Source organism: Sylvia atricapilla, chromosome 5, assembly GCF_009819655.1.
Source record: "Sylvia atricapilla isolate bSylAtr1 chromosome 5, bSylAtr1.pri, whole genome shotgun sequence".
Taxonomy (NCBI): domain Eukaryota; kingdom Metazoa; phylum Chordata; class Aves; order Passeriformes; family Sylviidae; genus Sylvia; species Sylvia atricapilla.
This window is the reverse complement of record NC_089144.1, coordinates 11,581,501-11,604,110: the sequence shown is the minus strand read 5'-3', so window position 1 is coordinate 11,604,110 and position 22,610 is coordinate 11,581,501. Positions and strand designations below refer to the sequence as shown.

General features: G+C 40.0%; 1 protein-coding gene across 1 annotated transcript in view; it reads left to right on the top strand.

The window, feature by feature from the left end:
* The window catches only part of FAM185A (family with sequence similarity 185 member A), a 34,271-nt gene extending 22,098 nt beyond the window's left edge, over positions 1–12,173 (top strand). The window contains exons 6-8 of the mRNA XM_066318715.1: positions 155–250; positions 2,515–2,649; positions 11,926–12,173. Coding sequence (XP_066174812.1) covers positions 155–250; positions 2,515–2,649; positions 11,926–12,041 — 347 coding nt within the window. The 3' untranslated portion in view covers positions 12,042–12,173. The remainder of the gene's footprint in view (positions 1–154; positions 251–2,514; positions 2,650–11,925) is intronic.
* Positions 12,174–22,610: the final 10,437 nt, after the last annotated feature.

Here is a 22,610-nt window from a genome sequence, read left to right as displayed (position 1 = left end):
ACTTCTTACTCTAAGTAAAGTCTGACAGTCTGTAAATTATTATGATACTTCTCAACCACAGAAGAATTGATAAAAATCAGTTTGAGGTATAAAGAAAGATTCTGGAAAATGTTTAGCTAAAAAGAGTGGAATGTTCTTTTCTTTTGTTTTTTAGATGCATCAGATGGAAGTCTAAAAGCTTCTACGTATCATGGGACAATAGATGTTTATGTCAGTCAATTAAGAAAAGTGGATCTGAAATCCCAGAAAGGTTAGTAAACTAAATAAAATAATTTTTGTGGCAGATTTTGATGTAAAAGAAAAGGAGATAAAGGTTTGTTTGGGTTTTTTTCATCTGTCTGTAAAATTAGTTTGTGATTGTTGGTTATTTTTATTTTGTCATTAGTAGATGATGTCTATAAATACTTATAATACAATAAGCTCTGTAAGGGACAAGAATACTTAAGATGGATTAAAAGTGTTTGGTTTTCAATGTTTTTTTCTTTTTTTTCCTGGCAATACACCCAGCAGAATTCTGCAGAGTTGACTAGTGCTCCTCTGCCTTGACACAGTTTTTTCCATGATGCTGTATGTGCAATGATAACTGACACACATATATTTATTTTTCTTGCCTTCTGACTAAAATGTCCTACCATGAAAATTTGAAGGCAGAAAAACAAAGATGGGAGAGCCTTACATTACCATTTTTGCTTCATTTTCCCTCCTGCTTACTCGCTAAAATTTCTCTTGTTAGTTAAAAGCTCACGCCTAAAGTTAAATTCATAGTTTTGCCATTCTGAGGAGATGATACTGTAAATTACAGAGCCTGAATACATCTTGTTAATCCTAGTTTGGAAGAAAAAAACCCACCCAAAACCCCAAAATTCAAACAAAAAAATCCAAAACAAGCCAAAACACACTACAGCATTTTTATACTTGACTTTAATGTCGTGTCAGGCACTTCAGGTTTAAATGAAGATAGTATTTGGTACACTTCAGTCTCCTATGAGACAGTGCCTGTGTCCTGTTAAAACCTAATGGTTACTCAAAATGGGACTGATGGTGTCAATGAAATTAAATCATTTGTGCATCTTTTTGTGCAATCTATTTTGTTTTCATTAGTGCAAAGAAATTTATTTTTATATTATTTCTTGGTTACTTTTTGTGTCACTTATTTTTCTAAGTTAATGTCTCTTTGAGCTAGAAGAAAAGAGGAATGTATTTAATACAATCTAATTAATGTTATTTTCAAAATGTTTTCTGACATCTCTTCTGGCAGCACAGTTTAGTAAAGACAAAGTTGAAGTTCTGTTTCTGTTTACCCTGTAAATTCAGAATAACTGCCGACAGCTGCAGTGTAGAAAATGTCCCATTTGTGATAAATGAGCTGCATGTGTGTTGGTTTTTATGAGTCATCACTGAGCAACTCTCCAAAGAGGACCCAAAGATGAAGACCTTTTCCCTTTCTTATTCTAAGGCTTTTGTGTATCCAGCAAAATGCACGCCTAAATTATACTGGAAGTTATTTGTTCATCAGAACTGTCACAGGCAAGTGATTCTGCTGAGTCTAAATTGTTTAGCTAGGGTTGCTTTCTGGTGCTACTCAGCTGTTATTCATTCCGGGTGTTTGTCAAGGAGATGTTTTATGTTTTTCTAATGTGAATGTTGAAATTGACCAAAAACTAAGGAGCACATAAAAAGGAAGTCTATTTTGAATTTTTCAGGTTTTTGATCTAATCTGTAGGAGAGAGCTTTCAAACTTTGTGACTGAGTTATTTCAAAGATGACTAATGTGGGAAGGTTGGGGACCCAGTGTCTGCCTTTGGTGTGAGGCATAGATGCACATATTAAAGGGAATCAGGTCAGAATTTCTGGTTTTAATCTCAAAGTAGAATTATTCAGGCCACCAAAGCTGCAATTTTGCTGCTAGTTTACATTTTAGTGATGCACAGTCTAAACTGGTTAGTCAGTTTTGGGACTGCATCTGTTGGAGGATGTGAGCAGCTGGCCCTAAGCAGTAAAGCAAAGACAATTGCCAGTGTTCACAGTAAGTGAGCAGCATCTCATCCTTCCAGAGGAGCAATTCTTTCATCATGTGCCACGCAGTGACTGGGTTATTTGTCCAGTCTGATGCCCTGTCCTTGCTCAGAAATGTCAATATGCAACTAGAAGATGAATTTCAAGTCATAATACCTGTGAGATCTATTGCATTTACTTCCCTTGATCATTCCTGTAAAAAGATCCTCTACCAAAAGACGTTGCTAGAAGTATGGCACTATTTATTTTCATGTCTCTGAAGGAAATCCTGTGATACCATTTTCTATATGTGATATACTCTGTTTACGATAAATGAAGAGATACCTTCATTTATCCTTTCAGTGACCAAAAAAAAGAGGTTACTGTTTCTGAAGACTTTCAAAAATCCCAACCAAGCACAACCGAATGATGATTTGATACAAGTTGGTGAAATAGTGGACTATTTCATGCTTTGATCTCAGGGTTAAACTAACTAGCTTTCACTTAAATTTATACCAGGTTCAATTACAGTCAAGTTACCTGCGTCTCTCAAAGCCTATTTAGAGCTGTCTGGAAGAAAAGTGGATGTGAGCTCAGAGATCCAGTTAAAAGAAACACAGAGTGTCTCCAAAGACGATCGTGTAACTATAAGTGGTAAGGCTTACTAATCTTGGCTTCCAGTGAGTGTCTGTCTGGCCTAAATCAAAGGCATCTATTTTTCTTTATTAGTTTATTGCCCTTGGCAGCTGCTTGTTTAATCTGCTTCACGTTCAGATGTTTGCTTGTGCTGTTGTACTCCCCACGTTACTGGATGACTTTAAAATTTTATTTGTTAAATGACTTGTGAATGTAACCAGCTTCTTCTAACAAAAGTCTTAGAGCCAAATTCCTCCTTAGTGTTAGTCCAGTGAACTTGTGGGAGATAATCCAGACCCATTGCTTTGTAGGCTTAGAAAGTTACATAGACTTTCCTAGGCTATCTATTATATTAAAAATATAATTTAAAAAAATCTATCTGGTTCTGAGTCAAAGGGGGAAATAGAAGGGGTATATGGCATATTTATAAATGCACTGTAGTGCAGAATAGGGTGAGAAATGAAGGGTGGGAGATGAGAAGAGCAGAAGAAGCTGGAGCTGGAGAGAGAGAGAACATGAAAAGGTACTTGCAATTGCTGGAGATATTCTTGTAAGCCATTTAAAATTGAACTTAGAATCCCAGGTCTTGCTGTTTCCTGCTTTAGAAAACAGTCATACAATTCACTGTCAGGGTGTTTCTCTCCCCCACTCCAGATGTGGCTATGTAGAAGTTAAGGCTGTTGCTTGTAGCAATTACACAGCTGGCTCTAGAGAAAACATTAACTTAATGTGTCTGAGGGCTCCAGCCTTATGTTTGAACGTGTTGTGTCAGTGTGACCTGATGTGATAGCAGATTGGGTAAGGCTTTGAGTTTTGCTCTGGTTTTAAACATAAGAAAATATGCACAAAACCTCTTTTCCTCCCCTGTGGAAGATGGTAATCTCGAAGTCAGGAAACATTAGAGGTGTAATTACCTAATTTAAGTATGTAGCCTGCTTATATATCTCTTCCTGCCTAGGAACAGTAACCAGCACTTAAATTTAGTAGCAGTTATTAAATACAGTTTCTTTAAAAACCATAATTAGAAGTTCTCAGGCTAGACATCTGTGGAAGGACACCAGATTCTAGCAAGACTCTCTGGAATTAATCACCTCAGCAGTAAAACAAGACTTCTTCTCAGTGAATGAGGACCACTGGCCAATCAATCATCTTGCTACTTTGGCAACATGAAAGATAAGAGAGAGTGATGTTTCAAATATACGCAGCTGAATGACTTCTCTGGTTTCATAACCCAGTCAGTGTTTATGTAGGACAGTCGTCACTGAAGCAGATGCAATTTTTCAACCCACTGTTCTGTATGGAAATGATCTTGGCACTTGAGGCCAAAAGCTACTCTGATTAGTTAACTCTCAAATATACACGTCCCAAAGGCAAAGAAATCCTCAAGAATCATGCAAAGGCAACAGCATTAGGCCAGTGATTATCAGTTGTTTAAAGAAGTTAAGGCATTATGTAAAAAGGGAAGATACTTCCTGCTTCTATTTCTCTTCACCTTATGGTGTATTCTTCCTGTGGGCAAAGCACTTGCCCCCTCACTATCAACAACTGCTTCTTCCTAAAGGTGATATTTGGTTATTTTCTTGTATAAGTAGATTCTCAAATAATTGAAAATCATTTAATACAATTTCTGTATTAAATGTATTTCTGTATTAAATTAATGTATCCCAAGAACATTATTCACTGTTGAAGTTTCAGGTTCAAGGTCCATAGCTGTACTGCTGCTGTGAGTGAAGAAATGTAAACTTCAGAGTGAAGAGGGGCTTTGCCAAGTGCTTAGAACTGTACCACAAGAGCATGACAGTTTAGCAGTTTTATGCTTTTGAGTTCAAAGATTAGTTTAAAAACAGATGATTTTTCAGAAAATCCAGTTCTCATGCGAATAACACAGGAACTGTGACCTTTTAGGAAGCTTTACTTGCCTCTGGGAATTTTTGAAGGTGTTAGAGAGAAGGCTGTCTAGTGGGCAGACAGGGCAGAGTTCTGTGGCTTGGGTAAACATGCACTTAGTCCTGCACTTTCCTGCTCTATAAAGCCTTCCCTACTGCTTTAGAGCAGTTACCATGTACATCCATCATCACCCCACTTCCACACTGAGAGGGAGTCGGTATACCACAACCCCATGAGCACTCACATCCAGGGATTTGCCTGATAGCCAAGGAATAGAGTGGGATTTAGTGAAAGCAAGGTGATGGAGGTCTGGGTGAGTGCTCTAGAGACAGAGGGATGGGAGTGTGAAAATGTATTCTGTTCTTTTAGGAAAAGAAGGGACTTTCCTGCAGAATTGAGACACTTGCTGGGAAAGGGAGGGAACTGGAGAGCAGTGACAGGGAGTTTATTCTTTGAAGTAATTTGCAAGGGCAAGGCATCTGTTTCCATTGGCATCAGTAGGTAGTCTTAGAAGTGGTATGTATGGTATAATGAAATGTTACAAAAACAGAGTTCAAGCTGAGCACTGGTCCAACTTTCATTGGTGGAAGTGTTAGACTGTCTGCCTGTAGAGTGCTTCAGTAATTCCAGCAATTTCTGATTGTAATCATGTCAAGGTGTTCTTTCTTTTCCCTTGCAAAAAGAGAAGCCCTTACTGCTCAATGTCTGCCTTCTCCCTGTCTCCAGGTCTGCCTGTGTTCTTAAATCTTATACCTGTGGAGGTGATTAGCTATGGGCACTAAATGTGGTAAGAAAAAGAGTAGCAGGCTCAAAAGTGTTAAATACTTAGCAGATAATGAACTTAGGAGACTGTTATGTCAAAGGGGTTGCAAACATGTTGACGGTCAAGGTTAAAGTTCATATAGTTTTGATTTACATTCTTCTTAGGCCATTTTCCAATAAATTAAGTTCAAAGTACAAAGGTAGGAACATTTACCTGTGTAGAAGCAAGAGGAGCAATATTTAAATACTATCAGGAAACAGCAGTGTTTTACCGTTGAAAACAAACAGCATATTTACATGATTGTTCTGTAAAACTCAAAATAATCCTTTGGCTTTACATGGCATCAGTAATACTTTGCTGGAATGTGTCCAGTTTTGAGTACTGTGCTTCAAAACTGTGGAGTCTCTAAAGGAGAACGTGTGATCAGAGTCCTAAAACCATGATTAACAAAAGAAGACTGAAAAGTTGTGGTTTTGTCTCAAAAGAGAAGACAAAGGGAAGACAAGATGCATTTTTCTACAACATAAGAAGTTGCTACAGAGAAATAGAGATAAATTGTTCTGTCCACAGGCAACAGGACTAGAAATTATAACTTGACCTTATGGTAAAGGAAACTTAGCTGAATAGCAAGATAAACTTCTTGTAGCACTTGTCTAGGGAGGCAGTAGGACTGTCAGTACTGCAGATTGGGAAGACCAGGTGATGTGAGCATCTCAGACCAAATTCAGTGCTTCCTCAGGAGAGGCTTTCAGCCCTGTTTTCTCTTGTCTTGAGTTGATGTGACCATCTCCTCCCACCCACTCCACAGTAACAAAGGAAGGTTATCAGGCATGTGGGTGGATGGGGACTGAATGAAATGCACCCAACTGGACACACTTCAGCCACTTTGGTTGCCAGCTTGTGTGCTGGCCACTGTAAACTTCCTGGGAAAAATCTTGCAGTCATTCAGAGACTTTATTTGAATCCTTGTAGCTAATGGTGTCAATTTCCAAACCTAACTGTCTGGAAAATAAACCAAAAATAAATCTCATCTCTGAGGGTGCCAGGGACTCACCTGATTTTGGATGTTTCTCCATCCCTGTCTCAGTTCTAGTGCCAAATTCATATCCAGTAACAACTTTTCACCTGCTGCCATCTGCCTGGCGCTGAGTAATCTTTTAACTTTGCAGTCACTTTATCTGGTTTGCAGGAGCTGTGACAGTTTCCATGATAAAAGTCCCATCATGTCACAACATGTCACAGGTGCTCTTCAGGAGCTGTGGATGTTTGTCATTGTTGTTGTGTCTCCCTGTTCTTGCCGTCTCAACTGGCAAACCTCTTTGTATTTTTCTGTCCTTATACAAAGAGCATATGCCTTGGGTTATGCCATATGAGTTACTGTGTTCTTCCAAGTCGAGACACACTTGCTCCCAGTAGTTGTCAGAATGACAACAATTGCAGCAGTTAACAGGACTTTTAGGTTTTGATACTAATCCCATCCTGGCTACAGCACAAGAGCTTTGCTAAGCCACCTGAGAGCAGTGTTCCTCTGAAGCCATGCCTCTGGTGATCATTCAGGTAAAAGGACTCTCCCATGTTAACTTATGCCTGCCCTCAGATGTGTATACAGGACATGGAGAGGAAATCCCACACTCACTTCTCTAACTCCCTTTCCCCTGTGAAAATTTTCAGGTACACATTGCCTCTACCTTATGGGTTGATTGAGTATCCAATTATTCTTTTAATACTGCAGAACTTTTTAGCTGCCCTTCTTCCTGTGCCTCTGGAGAGTCAGCTTGTCTGTAACTACCAGATTCCTTTGAAAAGATGGACACCGACACTACTGTCCTAGCTCTGATTTTTCAAGTTTCTCTTACTAACATGCTTCAGATCTTCTCATCCTGCCTGGTTCTCCCCATAGATTGTGGTGAGAAGCACCTTTACAACAATCATTCACTCAGGCATGCACTGAAATATTACAACTTTATATCTGCCTGATGTTCCCTGCTGGAGCAAAGGGGATCTAGCAGATGTTTCCTGCCATCAGGAATAATTGCTTCTCACTGTGCACTCAGTGGTCTCTCATACAGTAGTACTGGGAGAGCAGCCTGTGGAATGCTGTGGGCTTCCTTTTAGGATTGCTTTAAGGCCAGTGTGCCAGAGGGGGCTGACTGCATTGAGACTCTTATACCATGCACAAAGCTTTATGGATGGCTGTGTTGAAGAGTCTTCATTATGAGAAATTCTATATTGTTTACTCCAAGGTAATGTCTGTGTTTTTAGCTGCCTGGAGTTCAAGGATTGAATACAAACACAGCTGAAGGGGCAGTGAATAACATGAGACAAACAACTTGCCTTTAAAGGGAAATAACTGAAAGAGCTTCTATTATGTCAGTCTGCTGAAACTTCAGGTTTTATCTGAAGCTTACCAGCTGCCTAAGTGTAGAGCTCCTTCTCCCACTGTGCAGCTGTGTTGGGTTTTTTGCAGTCAGCACTGCAGTTCTGATCCCAGGAGTAACACTATTTAGTCTGTTCTCAAGGCACTTCAGAACTTTCCTTCTTTCTTAGAAGCAGTTTTTATTGACTCTTGGCCACTAGAACTGAGTGGGAAGAGCTTTGTTTTACAGTGTCCTTCTACACACTGCCCTCTGTGGAGCCTTGATCCTTAAGCAATATCTTAAAAAAAATAAACAAAGACTCAGGTTGTATCTGGAAAAGATTACATTCCTTCGAGTCCAATAGAAAGTTCATCCAGCTTTTCCTAAACACATTAGATGAGATGCTGTCCTACAGATTTTATTGGTTTCAGCTTGCATTCAACTCACGCTGTTCACAGCCTTTTGATATATACCGCAGTCCTAACGCTACCAATGAACAGCACTTAAAATATGATCCTCTTCTTGTGTTTTGTGGTATGAAAATAGAGCTCTCAACTTCTCCAGTGTCCAGGAAGGCAAATAAACAGTCAGTACTTGACTGTGTAAAGTTTTGCAAAGGTGTTACCTGCCTATAAAGACCACAAGCTGGGGAGGGGAAAAAAACACAACCTTTTTCCTGGGCAGTAAATTGAAAAGGTGCCAAACAGCATCATGGTGTATCTGACTTCTGCTGAACTCATACTGCTGTCTTGGCTGGTAGGTTTTGAAATAATTTTTCCCCCTCTCGTTCTCAACCCAGGAGGCTGTTTGCTTTTGTGATTTAGTCAAACTAGCAAAGTCTTCCTCAAAATCCACTGATTTTCTCATGTATTCAGAGTACAAGCAGTGAGTACAGTTAAGACCCAGGTGGTTGTCCAGAGGTCTCCAGCTAAACCTTGTTGCTTGATTAGTGCCTGATACACAAAGCTATTTAAATATCAGAAATAGCTTTAAACCTCCTACTAGTGATGGGCTTAATAACCTTAATATTTGCCTCACAGGCAAATTTCCAGAAGAATAAGGAACAAAACTTTTTTTCTACATTCACGGAGCAAAAACAAGATGAGAAACAGAGCTGAGACAACAACTCAGCTTTAAAATGGCTCTTGTAAATTTGTTCCTGTGTTCCCTAAACTTAACTTTCTTTGCCAAGGTGTAAGCAGTGAAACCATTTACAGCACTGATTCTGTGCTTCAGTGTTTGTTTCTTGTGCAAAAGTACAAGCTATAGTCACAAAAAGATGAGAGGGAGGAACTGGGATCAAACACTCCAATATGCACTTTCTAGAAATATATCTCTGCCCTGCATTTATTGTGTCCTCTCTCCCTAGGAGAAAAAGCTATATTTTTGGTGTTCTACAGGTCTGTTAAAGGATCAGCTGAAATTTTCTTTTATGCTTCTTTGTTGGCTCAATTTCTGGTCACCAGGAGGCTGCTTCCTGTTTAAAAACCAGATTGATTAAATGTTTTAAGTACTATCTATGCTTAAAAGACAGATTGCTTTAATTTTCATTCTATACTCTCTGATACAATACTATTGAAAATCAGTCATTCAGGAAAGCTTTGAGGCATTGAACTTTAAAATTTTAATGAATTCCATATACAGCATATTTGTCCAACTTGGTGATTCATCACAGACTTAAGTCTGCAATTAGATGGTGAGTAGGTCTGTGGATTCTGCTTCACTGTAGGAATGATACTGACACTAAGTGTGATTGAGACTGCTGCTGTCTGGAGCAGTGAGGAGTGCAGAAATTGTACTAGGACATCCCCATGGAGACACCTTGAAGGCATGTCGTAGTCTGATAACAAGGGACACTGAAGTGACTCTGACACTGTTGGGCTCCTCTGAGAACTCAGTACTTCCAAATCATACCTCAGCCTATTGTGAATTGCTGTGGGTTTGGCCCATAAACTTAAATGAATCCCATTTAGAACTGCTAAAGCACTGAAACACTATTGAAAAGTTCTGGCACATAGGCCTGCGTTGTGAAAACCAATGCAGTGATGTCAGTTGGAGTTTTGCCACTGTTTTTGCTGTGGCCAAAATTTAATTTCAGCTGTGTTACAGGTCAGAGCAGAGCAGAGCATGTTTGCAGAGTTGGTTCAGAATCTGCTTCCCTGCCATTCCTCTTGCTATTCCAGGCTCCAATTAGTTCTAAACTTAGAATTCACATAGTTAATGAACACTAAAGTAAAAAAAAATATTTTGTAAAGATAAACCAAACTGAAGGTTGATCTTGTGATAAAGGCACTAATTTGGGACTTTAGAGATCCCAGTTTAATTCCCAATATGGACACAAATCTCTTGTACAAATTTGGAAGGTCACTTATTCTCTCTTGGCCTCAGTTTCTTAATTATAAAATGAGACTGAGTTGAACTCTCTCCTTTGTTATACAGTGAGCTTTTCAGAGCATGACCATGAATACAAAGTTTATGTGAAACATGTAAGACAGATACCTCAGGGTTGTGGGGTGTTTTTTAGGCCATTATCATAAGGAAAAATAATAGTAGCAAAATGTCTGGTCATCTGGACAGTCAGGTCTTACCATTGTCTCTTTTCAGTGTTTACAATAACAATTTAAATCTTTGGAATTACTTAGCCATATTAGCATGTAGAGTCATGGCTTAACCAGAAGTGGCTATTGAGCACCAGGCAGCCACTCACTCCCCACCAATGGGATTGGGGAGAAAACTAGGAAAGTTAAAGTGGGAAAATTCATGCGTTGGGATGAAGAGACTTTGAGATTAAGACAGTCTGATGGATAAAGCAAAAGCTATGCACACAAGTCAAGCAAAATCATTTCAGTACTTCCCAGGGCAAGCAGGTGTTCAGGCTTCTCCAGGAAGGCAGGGCTATATCTCATCTAACAGGTACTGGGTCAGACAAATGCCATCACTCTGAATGTCCCTGCTCCTCCTTCTGCCAGCTCTAATACAGAACATGACACCATATTGTTCAGAATATCCCTTTGGTAATTTAGGGTCAGCTGTCCTGGATCTGTCCCCTCCCAGCTTATTGTGTGCCCCCAGCCTCCTTGCTGGCAGGGCAGTATTAGAAGCAGAAAAGGCCTTGATGCTGTGAAAGGGCCACTCAGGAATAACAAATTTTATATATTGTCAGCACTCTTTTCAGCAAAAATCTAAGACGTGGTCTATCCTAGCTACTTAAAAAAAAATTAACCCTATCTCAGAGAAAACCAGTACATGTAGGGTTGGTGTGGCAAGGTTTTGGTAGTGGGGGGGGTGCTCTAGGGGTGGCTTCTGTAAGAAGCTACCAGAAGCTTCCCCTATGTCCAACAGCGCAAACACCAACCTGCTCCAAGGTGGACCCACCACTGGCCAGGGGTGAACCCATCAGTGATGGTAAATAACAGTTAAAGGGGAAAAACCCTACTGCACAGCAGCAGCTGGAGAGAGGAGTGAAAGTATGTGAGAGAAAGAGCCCTGCCAATATGCAGGCCAGTGCAGAAGCAGGGGCAGGAGGTGCTCCAGATGCCAGAGTAGAGATTCCCCTGCAGCCCCTGGAGGTCTGCACGGGTGCAGAGATCCACCTGCAGCTTGGGGAGGACTCCATGTCAGAGCAGGGCAAGAGCATGGGGAGTTCTCCTCCTGCAGGGGAAGGAGTGGCAGAGATAATGTGTGAATTGACCAAAACGCTGATTCTCTGTCTCCCTGTGCCTCTGGTAGAGAAATCAGCAGTGAAATTAGGCCTGGAATGCAGGGAGGGTTGAGTGGGATATGTTTTTAAGATTTGGCTTTATTTCTTATTACCCTTTTCTGATTTGATTTGTAATAAATGAAATTAAGTTTTTCCCCAAACTGAGTCTGTTTTCTCTGTGACAGTAACTGGTGACTGAACTCTCCCTGTCCTTATCTTGACCCATGAGTTGTTTTATTTTCTCTGGCCTATTCAGTTTAGTAGAAGAGTAGTAGAGTGTGGCTTTGGTGGGTATCTGACATCCAACCAAGGTCAACCCACCATAACACATTTCTTAGCTTAGAATAAAAAGTGCAGTACTATATAATAAAAACCACTACTCCATTGTAAAGATGTATTATGGGAAATTAGATTAATGCAAAAAAACTGTATCAAGAAGGAAATGTCAGAAGTCTCTGCTAAAAGTACACAAATTCTACCAAGTCAAAGTGCTATAAATGCTTCCAGGGAGCTTGCAAAAATATGACAATGTGAAGATGATATGTTTACTGAGTGTCAGTTTAAACTGAGACATCTCTCTTTTCCAGGTCACATGAATCAAAGGGATGAAACAGACAAATGGATTAAGGCTGACACACAAAATGGCAAAGTGTGTCTTAAAAGCCAAAGCTGGATCCAGTCTGTCAAGCTGAAGAATTCTTAAAGGTGAAATGGGCCAAAGAGATTAAATCAAGAAACTACAAAGGAACATTTCTGTAAAATTATGAAACTTTTTGGATGGATAGTCTTTATATAAAAGAGAAACTATTAAAAATGAGAGCATTTTAACCCAAAATTTGCCTGTGACAGTGCTGGTGCTAAGCAGTCTCGTTTACTTTTAGTGCCTTTTAGGAAGAAGATGATCTTACATATTCAGAATTTATATAACTTGATCCACTTCTCATATAATTTTAAAAGCTGGTAGCTTTCAAACAAAAGTTTGGAGTAGTCATTTAAAAATAAAAAAAAAATAAAAAATTCAACACTTCCAAGGTGCCATGCTTTGCAAGCTCTGTTATACTTTTAAATTAAATGTCTCAATACTGTGGGAATTCTCCTGGTTTATGCAAAATGCAGAGAATTTTCTTCAACCAGATTGTATCATGGATAGGAAAAAATCATTCTGAGTGTAATTCTTATGTGGTCTTCTCATTTGTTTGAACCCTTAGCAGTTTCTACCTGGGGGCTCTGTACTCTGTATAAAAATACTTCTGTGAAATGGCAGAACTTGCTCCATGTCATCCTGAACCTCTGGTTTGTGGATGGACATAAGAACTTCAGCTCTGTCTACCACTGCTCATCTGCAAAGAAAAGCCTTTAAAATAAATAAAAGTGCAATGGATCTGGCTGATTTCAAGGAGGATCACTCCTCCAACTGGACTTCGGGGGAGACTCCATATGAACATTCCCCTGAAGGAAAAGCTGCCATAGAAAGGAAATGCTGCCTCAGTAACTGAGAACTGGAATCTCTGTGTTTGCAGCTTGTGCAGTGACCTAGAGCCACTCAGAGCCTTGTCCTGCAAAGCTGCCAGCAGCTCCTGGGGCAGGGGGGTAGAGGAGGGAGGTGAGAGGAGCAGGTGGACCCTGCACCAAGGGCAGGTCCGATTTTTGTGGGGGGTTCTGTGTTACTGTAATACAAGCACACAGGAAAGTAAATGGAGCTTTTAACAGTCTTTCCATACCTCTCTATGGCACCTTATAAAAACAGTAGTGAAATTTGTGTTTTAGGCTGAAATGTAAGAATCCCTGCCAGCTGAGGGGATGGCAAGGAGCCGCAGAGAATTCAGACTATCAGCTCAGGCTTTAACTTTTGTATATGTGTGTATGTACTTTAGGTCCTAATGGTACATTATGAAACTAACTTCTCCTTTGCCACAGGAGCTGTCATTGCCCCTGATTAATGGATTTCAAGAGTCAAGGGCAGCATATCTACTCTAATTCAGGGTAGTTAAAAACTCCACTTCCTGTTTACTGTTGTGTGTACTGTTTGCTGAGATGAGGTGGGCACTGATGCATATGACAAATTATGTGTATTTTTAATATAAACACTAATATATAAAACATTTCTAATAGTATTACTAAAGGCATTACAATATTATTTTATGTGAGTTATTATTATACTTCTTAAAGTTAAAAAATTAATAAATTATTATGGTTTTGGATATCCAGAGAAATATTTGAAACTAATGTTTTCTGTGCCTCGCTGCAGCCAAACTGAATAAAGCACCTCAAAATTCATACCACGTGAAAACATAAAAACAGTCTAGGAGGTACTTCACAAGATTGAATCCATTTAATTGTCCCATTATTCACCTGAAATACAAAGCCTGTCAGCCTCTGAGATTAGGGTGTTTTTTGGGACTGCTGCATCAGCAGTTTAAGGGAGAACAGAACATACTAAGAAAACATGGCTTTTGTTCCATATTCAAAAGAAAGTAAACTCAGGCTTTGAATTCATTATTTTTCTAAACCTAGCAGGAATTAAACATCAGGATTGTTAGTTGCTTGCTTAAAGAAATTTAAATTAACCAGCAGAAAAATTGTGCTACCACTAAAGGTACTGATTATATTCATTCCAAGTTAATACATGTTGAGACCAGCCAGAATGTTAATATAAAGGTCAAGAATGAGTTGAGGGAGGACAAATCCTTGGGAGTTTCCCTGAAGGCATTGAACAGTGTCTTGTTCTGCCATAATGAGATGAAACTGTATTTTTCCTAAGACAAGGGAAGATGAGTAGGTTGTCAGCAATTAGAATTTGAATAGTGAAGCCCTTGTGTGTTCATGTATCTTTTTTGTCCGTTTGATGAGAAGACATTCTTGTAAGTGGAGTGAATTTAAACTACATTTTTTTCATCTGTGCTCCTTTAATTTGGTTCTCCTGCTCCCACAGCTGCCAGCCAGCCCACAGTTCAGACCTGCAGACATGAACATCAGCTTGTTTAGAGAGTTGGACTGAGTCCAAGAGGCTTTTATGAGAATGAGGGCTCTGGGTGCACAAGTGACTGCTGAGAAGTGGAGAACTGGGCTTAAACGTGTGGATGTAGTTGTGCATTAAAGAATCTGGAGTCACTACCTACTCACTGCTCTCAATCCCTCAAGAAGGCTGTACTTGATGAGTACCAGCCACATCAAGTGTGAAGTTCTCTGGGGAGTCAGAGTGTTTATGTCCTGGAGAGGACCTTCATGGCAAACAGGAACCTCAAACACATGCAAATTTATTCACTGCTTACTCTGCACGGGGCTATGAAAACTTTCATTATTGAAAGATGGAGACAGCTTGAATCACCATCTGAGGGTTAGCACTGCTCTCTGAGTGCAGCTGTCTTGCTTGAAGGCATTCATACTCCTGTGAGAAAGATTTGCTATGCTTCCTAACTAATGCAACAAATGGCCTTTTATTAAAGTGTGATTAGTTTTAAGAAAAAATAACACAGTGGTCTTTTCATGCTCTAGAGAAAACCCCTTGAACTGTAAAGATGTTGCACATTTTCTTCATTTTTCATTTTGAAAAACTTGTTTTTTCAGGCTCTGATATGTGTTTTTTGGTGAAGGTGGTTATATTACCATCCCAGGCATATCCAAGCCAGGAAGGAGGGTCAGCATCATTATGTTCCTGTTTCTCCAGTTCAGCTTTTTATTTCAAGACAGCTTGTCTGCAACAAGAGTTTAAGAATAATAATGACAAAATACATTTTTTCAGAGGCTGTTTTTACAAAGAACACTAGAAGAGTTTAATGAGGAAAAGTTCCTTGTTTTAACTAAAGCTATCAATATAATAAGGGTGTTGTGGAAAGTAAACCAGAAGATAATTGGCTAGGTCATGGAATCACAGAAATTAATTAGGTTGGAAGAGGCCTCTGGAGAGTGTTTCAACCTGATGTTGCTTTAAATGTATCCAGCTAGAGCAGGTGAGTCTTGGCTTTGCCAGATGAGTTCTGACTATCTTTAGGCATGAAGATTGCACAGTCACTGGGATCCTCTTCAAGAGTTTGACCAGCTTCCTGGTTAAAAAATTAAAGTTTCCTTGTAATCAGAATGTGATCAGAATTTTATATACACCACTTGTCCTATCAGTGCACCTTTGGCAATGCTCTGATGAGAGTTAGAGACAGCAATAAGGTCACCTGTATCTCCGGGACTTACCAGAGCAATTCTCTGAAGTTTCTTCACATATCACATGCTCCAGCACTTTAATGATCTTGGCTTCATCCACACTTCTTTAGTGTGTCAGCATCTGCCTGAACACAGATATGAGCAGGTGTTGCCACTGGAATAATAACATTCTCTTTGGAAGAAAACATAAAGCCAAACAACATAAATAAGCCAGCTACATCCAAAGGTATTACAGCATCTCCAGGGTGTAGTCTCATAACTCTGTAGGAAGGCTGTAGTAACTGTGCAGGTCCTCTCTCTGTTTTTCTGTTTGTACCAGTGTCTGTGGCACCTCCAAGTATTTTTACTCTTTCCTTATTCACCTTCTTCTTGCTTTTTGTCCAGCCTCTCTACTGTAGTTATCCTCTGTCACCTACCTTTTTTAACGTGTATTTTTTCAGAAATGGAATTGAGTACACAACAGGCAGTGCTACTGGCACTGGCCCTGGACCTGCTCCACGCCGTGTTTTGCAGCTGTGACAGCTGAACTAGAAGATAGCTATCTGTGATGGCCAAACCCACCCATGACCCCTCAGATCTCCTCAACATTTTGTGGCCACTGCTCTTTCACAGCATTAGAGCACAAAACTAATAAACTAGATCAAAATTTGAGAAAATCAGGCCTCCTGAGTGAGACACTCTAAAAAGAAGAGCAACTGTCCCTTCTTTTTCAGCAGTGTTAAACTCAGCGATTTTCATTACCTTCCTAAGCTGAAGAAACTGAACTCACCACTTTCAGTCTTGTGAATGTCTCTTTCTTTCCATGCCTTGTGTGACCTGGCTGCCAGCCCAGTCCTGCTGAGCAGAGCACCCTCCTGCCTGGCCTCCCCTGCCGCCAGCTCTGCACTCCAGAATCCCCCCTGTGCTGAGAAACTTCTGGGGAAGAGCCAACTCTGCATCTCCCATCCTCTCCAGGAGATTCAGCCTCATCTGGTGTGTCACAGCCTTTGCAAGGCAGTCTTTCTCCCTGCTGGCTAACTCATAAGCTCTGGAAAAATATAATGTGCATCAACCAGACAATAGTAGAAAAAAAAAAAATCCAAATTGAAGTGCACGGTTATCTGCCAGTAATGGTGCTACAGCGTTTTTTGTGTTTGTTTCCCAAAGTGGGAATGCTGGAGATGGTTACAGGAGGCAGATGTGCCCAGCTGTAATGCTTGAACCACTACAGCAGGAAAGGGGAAGTGGGCAGGAGTGGAAAAGGGACAGAATTAGTGAAGCAAGAAGGGCTTGTTTTCATCCACCGCAGGATATTTTTTTTATAAAAAGTCCAACACTGACACACTCTATGAACCACATGAACACAAGGCTGCATCTGTTTTTATATTAGGGAGGCCTGTGCCATTGAGGAATGTGTGCACAATTTATATGAGCTATAAGCTCTGACCTATAAAAAATCAACTCATCCAAGTCCAAATTCCTGTTTTTCATGGAAACTGAGATGTATAGTGGCTGTCTGAAGCATGTATAAGGGGAGCTGTTACTATTTTTTTGGAAACTTACGGTGTCCCATGCCTGGAGCTACAGTTGAGTGGTTTGCCAGAAACAGCCATTCATTAATCATCAACACATGGTAAAAAGATTGTTTATTTAAGATATACGTACTATGACAGAACCTGTTTATTTTATTGATTGATTGATTGATTGATTGATTTACTGTCTTAAATGAGCACATTGATGAATAAAAGTATTTCAGCCAATGATTACAGTTATCTTTGGCAAAACAACTATCTCTTGGTATAAGTCAGACAAAAGTACTGGCCTAAACTCTCAGACAAAAGTATGGCCCAAACACAAGGCTTGAGCAGTACTGGAATACCTAATTGAATCTTTACCCAGAGTTTGAATCTATTTTACTGAGGGGGGTAACTGGGAAATACAGTTCTGCAACAAGGTCTGAATCCTGAGCCATTCCAAAATTCAGCAGTTTTCCAAAATTACAGAATGTGCAGAGTTGGAAGGGACCCACCAGGATCATCAAGTCCAACTCACAATCCTGCACAGCACCATTCCCAAGAATCACACCATGTGCCTGAGAGCATTGTCCAAACACTTGAACTCTGTCAGGCTGGTGCTGTGACCACTGCCCTGGGGACCCTGTTCCACTTTGACTGGGTACATCATAATAAAAAGCAGAGGTTTTGAAAAAAACTTTTCGAGCTGAGGTTACAGAAACCAATCAAAAGTAAAAAATAGTGGAAAACAAAAGCTCAAACATGGGAGAAATGTTTAAAGTGCAAGTACAGAAGAAATTAAGCAAGTGGAGGCAGGGAGCTAATGGGAAAAGCAGGAAGCATCCTGCAGGCACACTACAGGTTACAAAATGTTGTAAGATTACATAGGATCTAAAGGATTCTGAGGTCCATGTCAGCTGCAGTAGTTCTATCATTTTATGGCATCCAATTCATGTGCACTCAGTAGCTGAAGCATGGCACTCCAGGAGCCTCTGTGTCACTTCCAAAAAGGGATTTACCATCAGTGAGAGGACAGGACTTTATTTGTGATACTTAAACAGAAGACTCAGAAGTAATTGTCGTTGGTCTTTTACCAATACCTGTGTAGGAGGTGTTCATTTCTGATTCCATGTTTGCTGGATCTTTCCTGCCTTGACACCTGAATATTTGGATAACACCTAAGAAATTCTGCTTTTTCAGGGAAAAAAAGAGTTCTTGCAATCTCCTTTCTAACCATGAGCAGCCATCAGAAAACACAACAACAATACCAAACAAAAATAAAAGTCTTCTCCAAATGTCAAATGTACTGCGACTATTAAGACCTAATCTAATTTTTGTTTAAAAGGCAAAAATTGTAAGAGGAATTGTTGATGAATTAATTGTTAATAGTGTCGTCATGAGTTAAGGAGAAATGTAACCAGTTTTATGTTAGTGCAGACAAGAAAGAAGGAAGCACCTAAGTTTGCTCTCAAAGAAGATCTTTTGGGGGAACCAGTTATAGAGGAGATGTAGTTGTGGAAAGCACAAGACTAACTGGCTTCTCTGTCAATGACACGTTTCCTTTCTCATTTTGCATCTAAAAATGTTAACACATAATGTTTTTCAGGGAACAGAAGCACTTCTCTAAAGATGCTGGTGTGTTATTTCCTGTGGGAGTAGTCTTAAATCAAACTGACACAACCTTTTCCTACATTTTAGAAAGCAGAGAGTTAGGTTTATTTTCCTCTAGCAGAAGAAATCACTTGTACTAGTACTATGTACTTCCACATTAGATTGTCCATAATTCTTTCTGCCATTTAGAAACTGGATTAACTGAAAGTTCATTAGCCTCTGGATACAGAAATATGCAGCGGGATACCAGGCCACAGACCTTTTTTTTCTTCTAATATTTATTAAACTTGGAAGCAGGGCAGTATGTTGGCAAATATAATCCCAAAACCTACCTGATACTGGAAAGATTGAACAATTGAAAGCCCATAACAGTTTCCTATGAAGCTGCATTGGACTGAAACCTGAAGAACTTTGTAGCTCCACATGTTTTCTATTTTAATCTATCAAAACAATAAATTTTTTTTTTAAAAAGTACTGAAAAATAATGTGGCACAATAAAAGAGATATGACTCAATATTTGTAAGGTTTAGTCTATTAAGAAATGTCTGCTAGGACTGCTTAGTGTTTAACAATAAATAATGGGGAATTCCTTTGGAACAATAAAGTAGTATTTTATGCCACAGATATTTTAGGGCAACTTTAAACTAAAACCATATTTCTTTTATTGCTTATTTAGAACCTAAGCCACTAGTGTATTTAATTCTCCAGATGAATGTGATTTTTACATAGGTGACCTCTTCCATCTCCTTAAACAGGGAATGAAATGTCTCTGCAATGTAGGTTTCACACCTGCAGAACATAAATTACACCTGAAATCAGCCTTTACCTTCTGTGAAAATCTAAGAACCTGAATATGGTTTTAAGAGTTACTCTGAAAACAGAGAATAAGGGGACATTGTTTGTTTTTCTGACAATCTGTTGCTTGTCATTCATTACTGAAAACACACAGGTTGTGAAAGAAACACATCGTTTTATAGAAATATGTGACAGCAACAATACTGCCATTGCTTTTGATGTCGAAAAGCTACTACAAGAAAACTAACTCTAGAATCATGCCATATTTTACTGTGCTTTTGATGAAGTTATTGGCAGAAGATAAATTTTTTATCATCTTTGCCATATTGGCCTTGAACTGTAATTTAAAAAATAAGATTTTCCTAAACTGGGAAACATGTAGGATATGGAACATATTTGAATCTATCTGTGAACTCCCTTTTATCTTCTGAATATCATTCCATCTGGATGCAGCCAGTATATTCTGTGGCCTGGCAAAATATAGGGTGGAGTGTCTTTGGACCTGTTGAAAGGAACAGGCAAAAACTGCATTATTCTGCATTATCAATCTACCCAGTAGGTGTTGTCCCAGACTCAGATGGTGCAGAATAGGAGTTTCCTGTCACTGAATGTATGATGTGAATGGTTAGAGACAGGCTGGCAAGAAAAAGAACCATCCACTTTTCAGAAAATGAGACTCAAGAAAATAAAATTGGCGAAGTTTACCTAGTTCCAAACACCACAAAAAGGGCAAAGATAACACTGGGTGGAGATGTGTGTCTCATGGTTGCTTTTTTGTTTTGCAAAGATGTGTAACTCTCCAGGGTTATCTTTAGAGTAAAAATAGCTGGTTGGGAAATTCCTTGGCTGAGTTAGAAGTGTTTAATCAAGACCTTTGGAGAACCCATTGCACGTGGGACTCTGAGGGAGAGGCATAATCCTGGGTCATCCCAGGCCACAGCAACGCAAATGGGTTTCTGAGAAGTCATGTCAGCTCTTTGATGTTGGTTAACCCAACACAAATAGGATTTTGCACAAATTTCTGTTCCCATTACATCTCTCTTCTACAGGAAAATTGATCAGCAAGCAACCAGAAAGGGCTGACACACTGTTGCTGCTCTAAACAGAGATATGAAGTCACAGAATAAACAAGTCAACAACAGTAATCTGAGGATAAAAGAAAATTCCTTGAGGCTTAATATAAGGAAAACTGTCAGAAAATTATGAAGAGATTAAATTAATCTGACTTAACTTTTTTTCAATTATTAGTGTTGCATACCAATCCTTCACAGCACTTTCTGTATCTAACGTGTTTAATTAGTAGAGGTTTTAAGGAGGAAGTTCTGAGATGACATTGAGAAAACTACTTCTGAGAGAAGTGAAGAAAACAAGACCAATGACAGCAGAATTGTTTGTGGTAAGACAGGGAAATAATAGAGGAGTGTTTGGAAAGTGTGAAGCACATTGGAAATACCTTTTGAGTTATTAAGCATGTGTATTGGTTTTGTGGTCTCTAAAGCAGCTATTAAATCCTGGAATGGTTTACCAGGAAGTACAATACTTACAGAGGACCAGTTAGACAGTTTGAGCTCTCCTACTATAGGCTGTCTATGTAGGATGGCATTATATATTTCTTACTCTCATAAAGTTTTATTAAGTTGTGTACTCAGATATATCAACCATATCTAAACTTCAGTTCCTTTCCAGTTTCAGGCCCTGTGGCATGTCTGGCCACTGTTCTAGGTGTACAGGGCCTGGTCTGTAATACCTTAACCCCCGTGGAAGGGCGGTGGACATTGAATCCATATCTTTTGAGACTCACAGGTGAAAACTCAACTCTCAGCTCGGTTCTCCCAATTTTTAAGAAGGGTAAGAAGGAAGGCTCCTGCAATTACAGGCCCTCCAATCTCACTTCAGTACCTGGTAAAATTATAGAGGTTATTCTGAGGGTAATGCAGTCACTGGGCACAGCCAGCATAGGTTCACAAGGGGGAAGTCCTGCTTAAGCAACTTTATTTCCTTTTACGACAAGGTCATCCACCTAACTGATCAGTAGATGTGGTGGGTTTGGATTTTAGCAGAGCTTTTGATACTGTCTCCCAAAGTATCTTGGATAAACTGTCCAGCACTCAGCTGAGCAAGTCCATAATACACTGGGTGAGCAACTGGCTCACAGGTTGGGCTCAAAGGGTTACAGTAAATGAGGTTATACCAGGTTAGTGGCCAGACACCAGTGCAGAATTTGTAATGTTTTTATAAATTATCTGGATGCAGGAATTAAATATAAAGTGTGCCAATGATGCTAAACGAGACTCCCTGCAGGGTAAAAAGGAACTACAGAGAAATCAGGATAGACTGAAGAGCTGGGCAACTGCCAGCTGCATGAAAATGGACAAGAGCAAATACTCAATTCTCCACCTGGGATGGGGTAAACCTGGTTATGCATATGCACTGGGTGATGAAAGGCTGGAGGAAAAGCCCAGCAGAAAGGGATCTGGGAGTGTGAGTCAATGGAAAGTTGAATGTGAGCCAGCAGTGCCCTGGCAGCCGATGACCAATCCTGTCCTGGGGGCATCAGGCACAGCATCACCAGCCAGGCAAGGGAGGGGATTGTCCTGCTCTGCTCTGAGGCACTGAGCACTGAGGCACTCTCACCTCCAGTGCTGGGGGCAGTTTTGGGCATCACAATGTAAGAAAGACATAAAACTATTAGAGACCATCCAGAGAAAGGTGACCAAGATGGTGAAATGTCTTGAGCATAAGAATTACCAGGAGTGGTTTATGTCACTTGGCTTGTTCAGCTTGGAGAAGGAAAGGCTGAGGGGAAGTGCTGACCAGTGATAAGGCACAAGCTGTGTCAGGGGAAGTTCAGACTGAACTTTATAAAAAAGTTCTTTACTGAGAGGTTGGTCAGTAAAAACCAGCCTGAGAAAGTGGTCACAGCACTTGACTCGCTCGCTGTGACCATGCTGCGTTTTGAGCACAGACACACAGCTACTGCCCTATACTGACATTCAGTCACACAGTGCAGTGGCTGAGAGCATAAAGCCCAGCCTGGTTTTCTCATTCACATTCCCATGTATCCTTGAGGCAGTGTCCTTTGTCTGCAGAAATTTCCCTAAGAGGACATTGTCTGCCAAAAAGAGAGACAGAGTCTGTACTTCTCTTCACTTCTGGCTGACACTAGAATAAGTAGATAACTCCACCAGATCACAGAATTCCTAAGACAGCACATACCT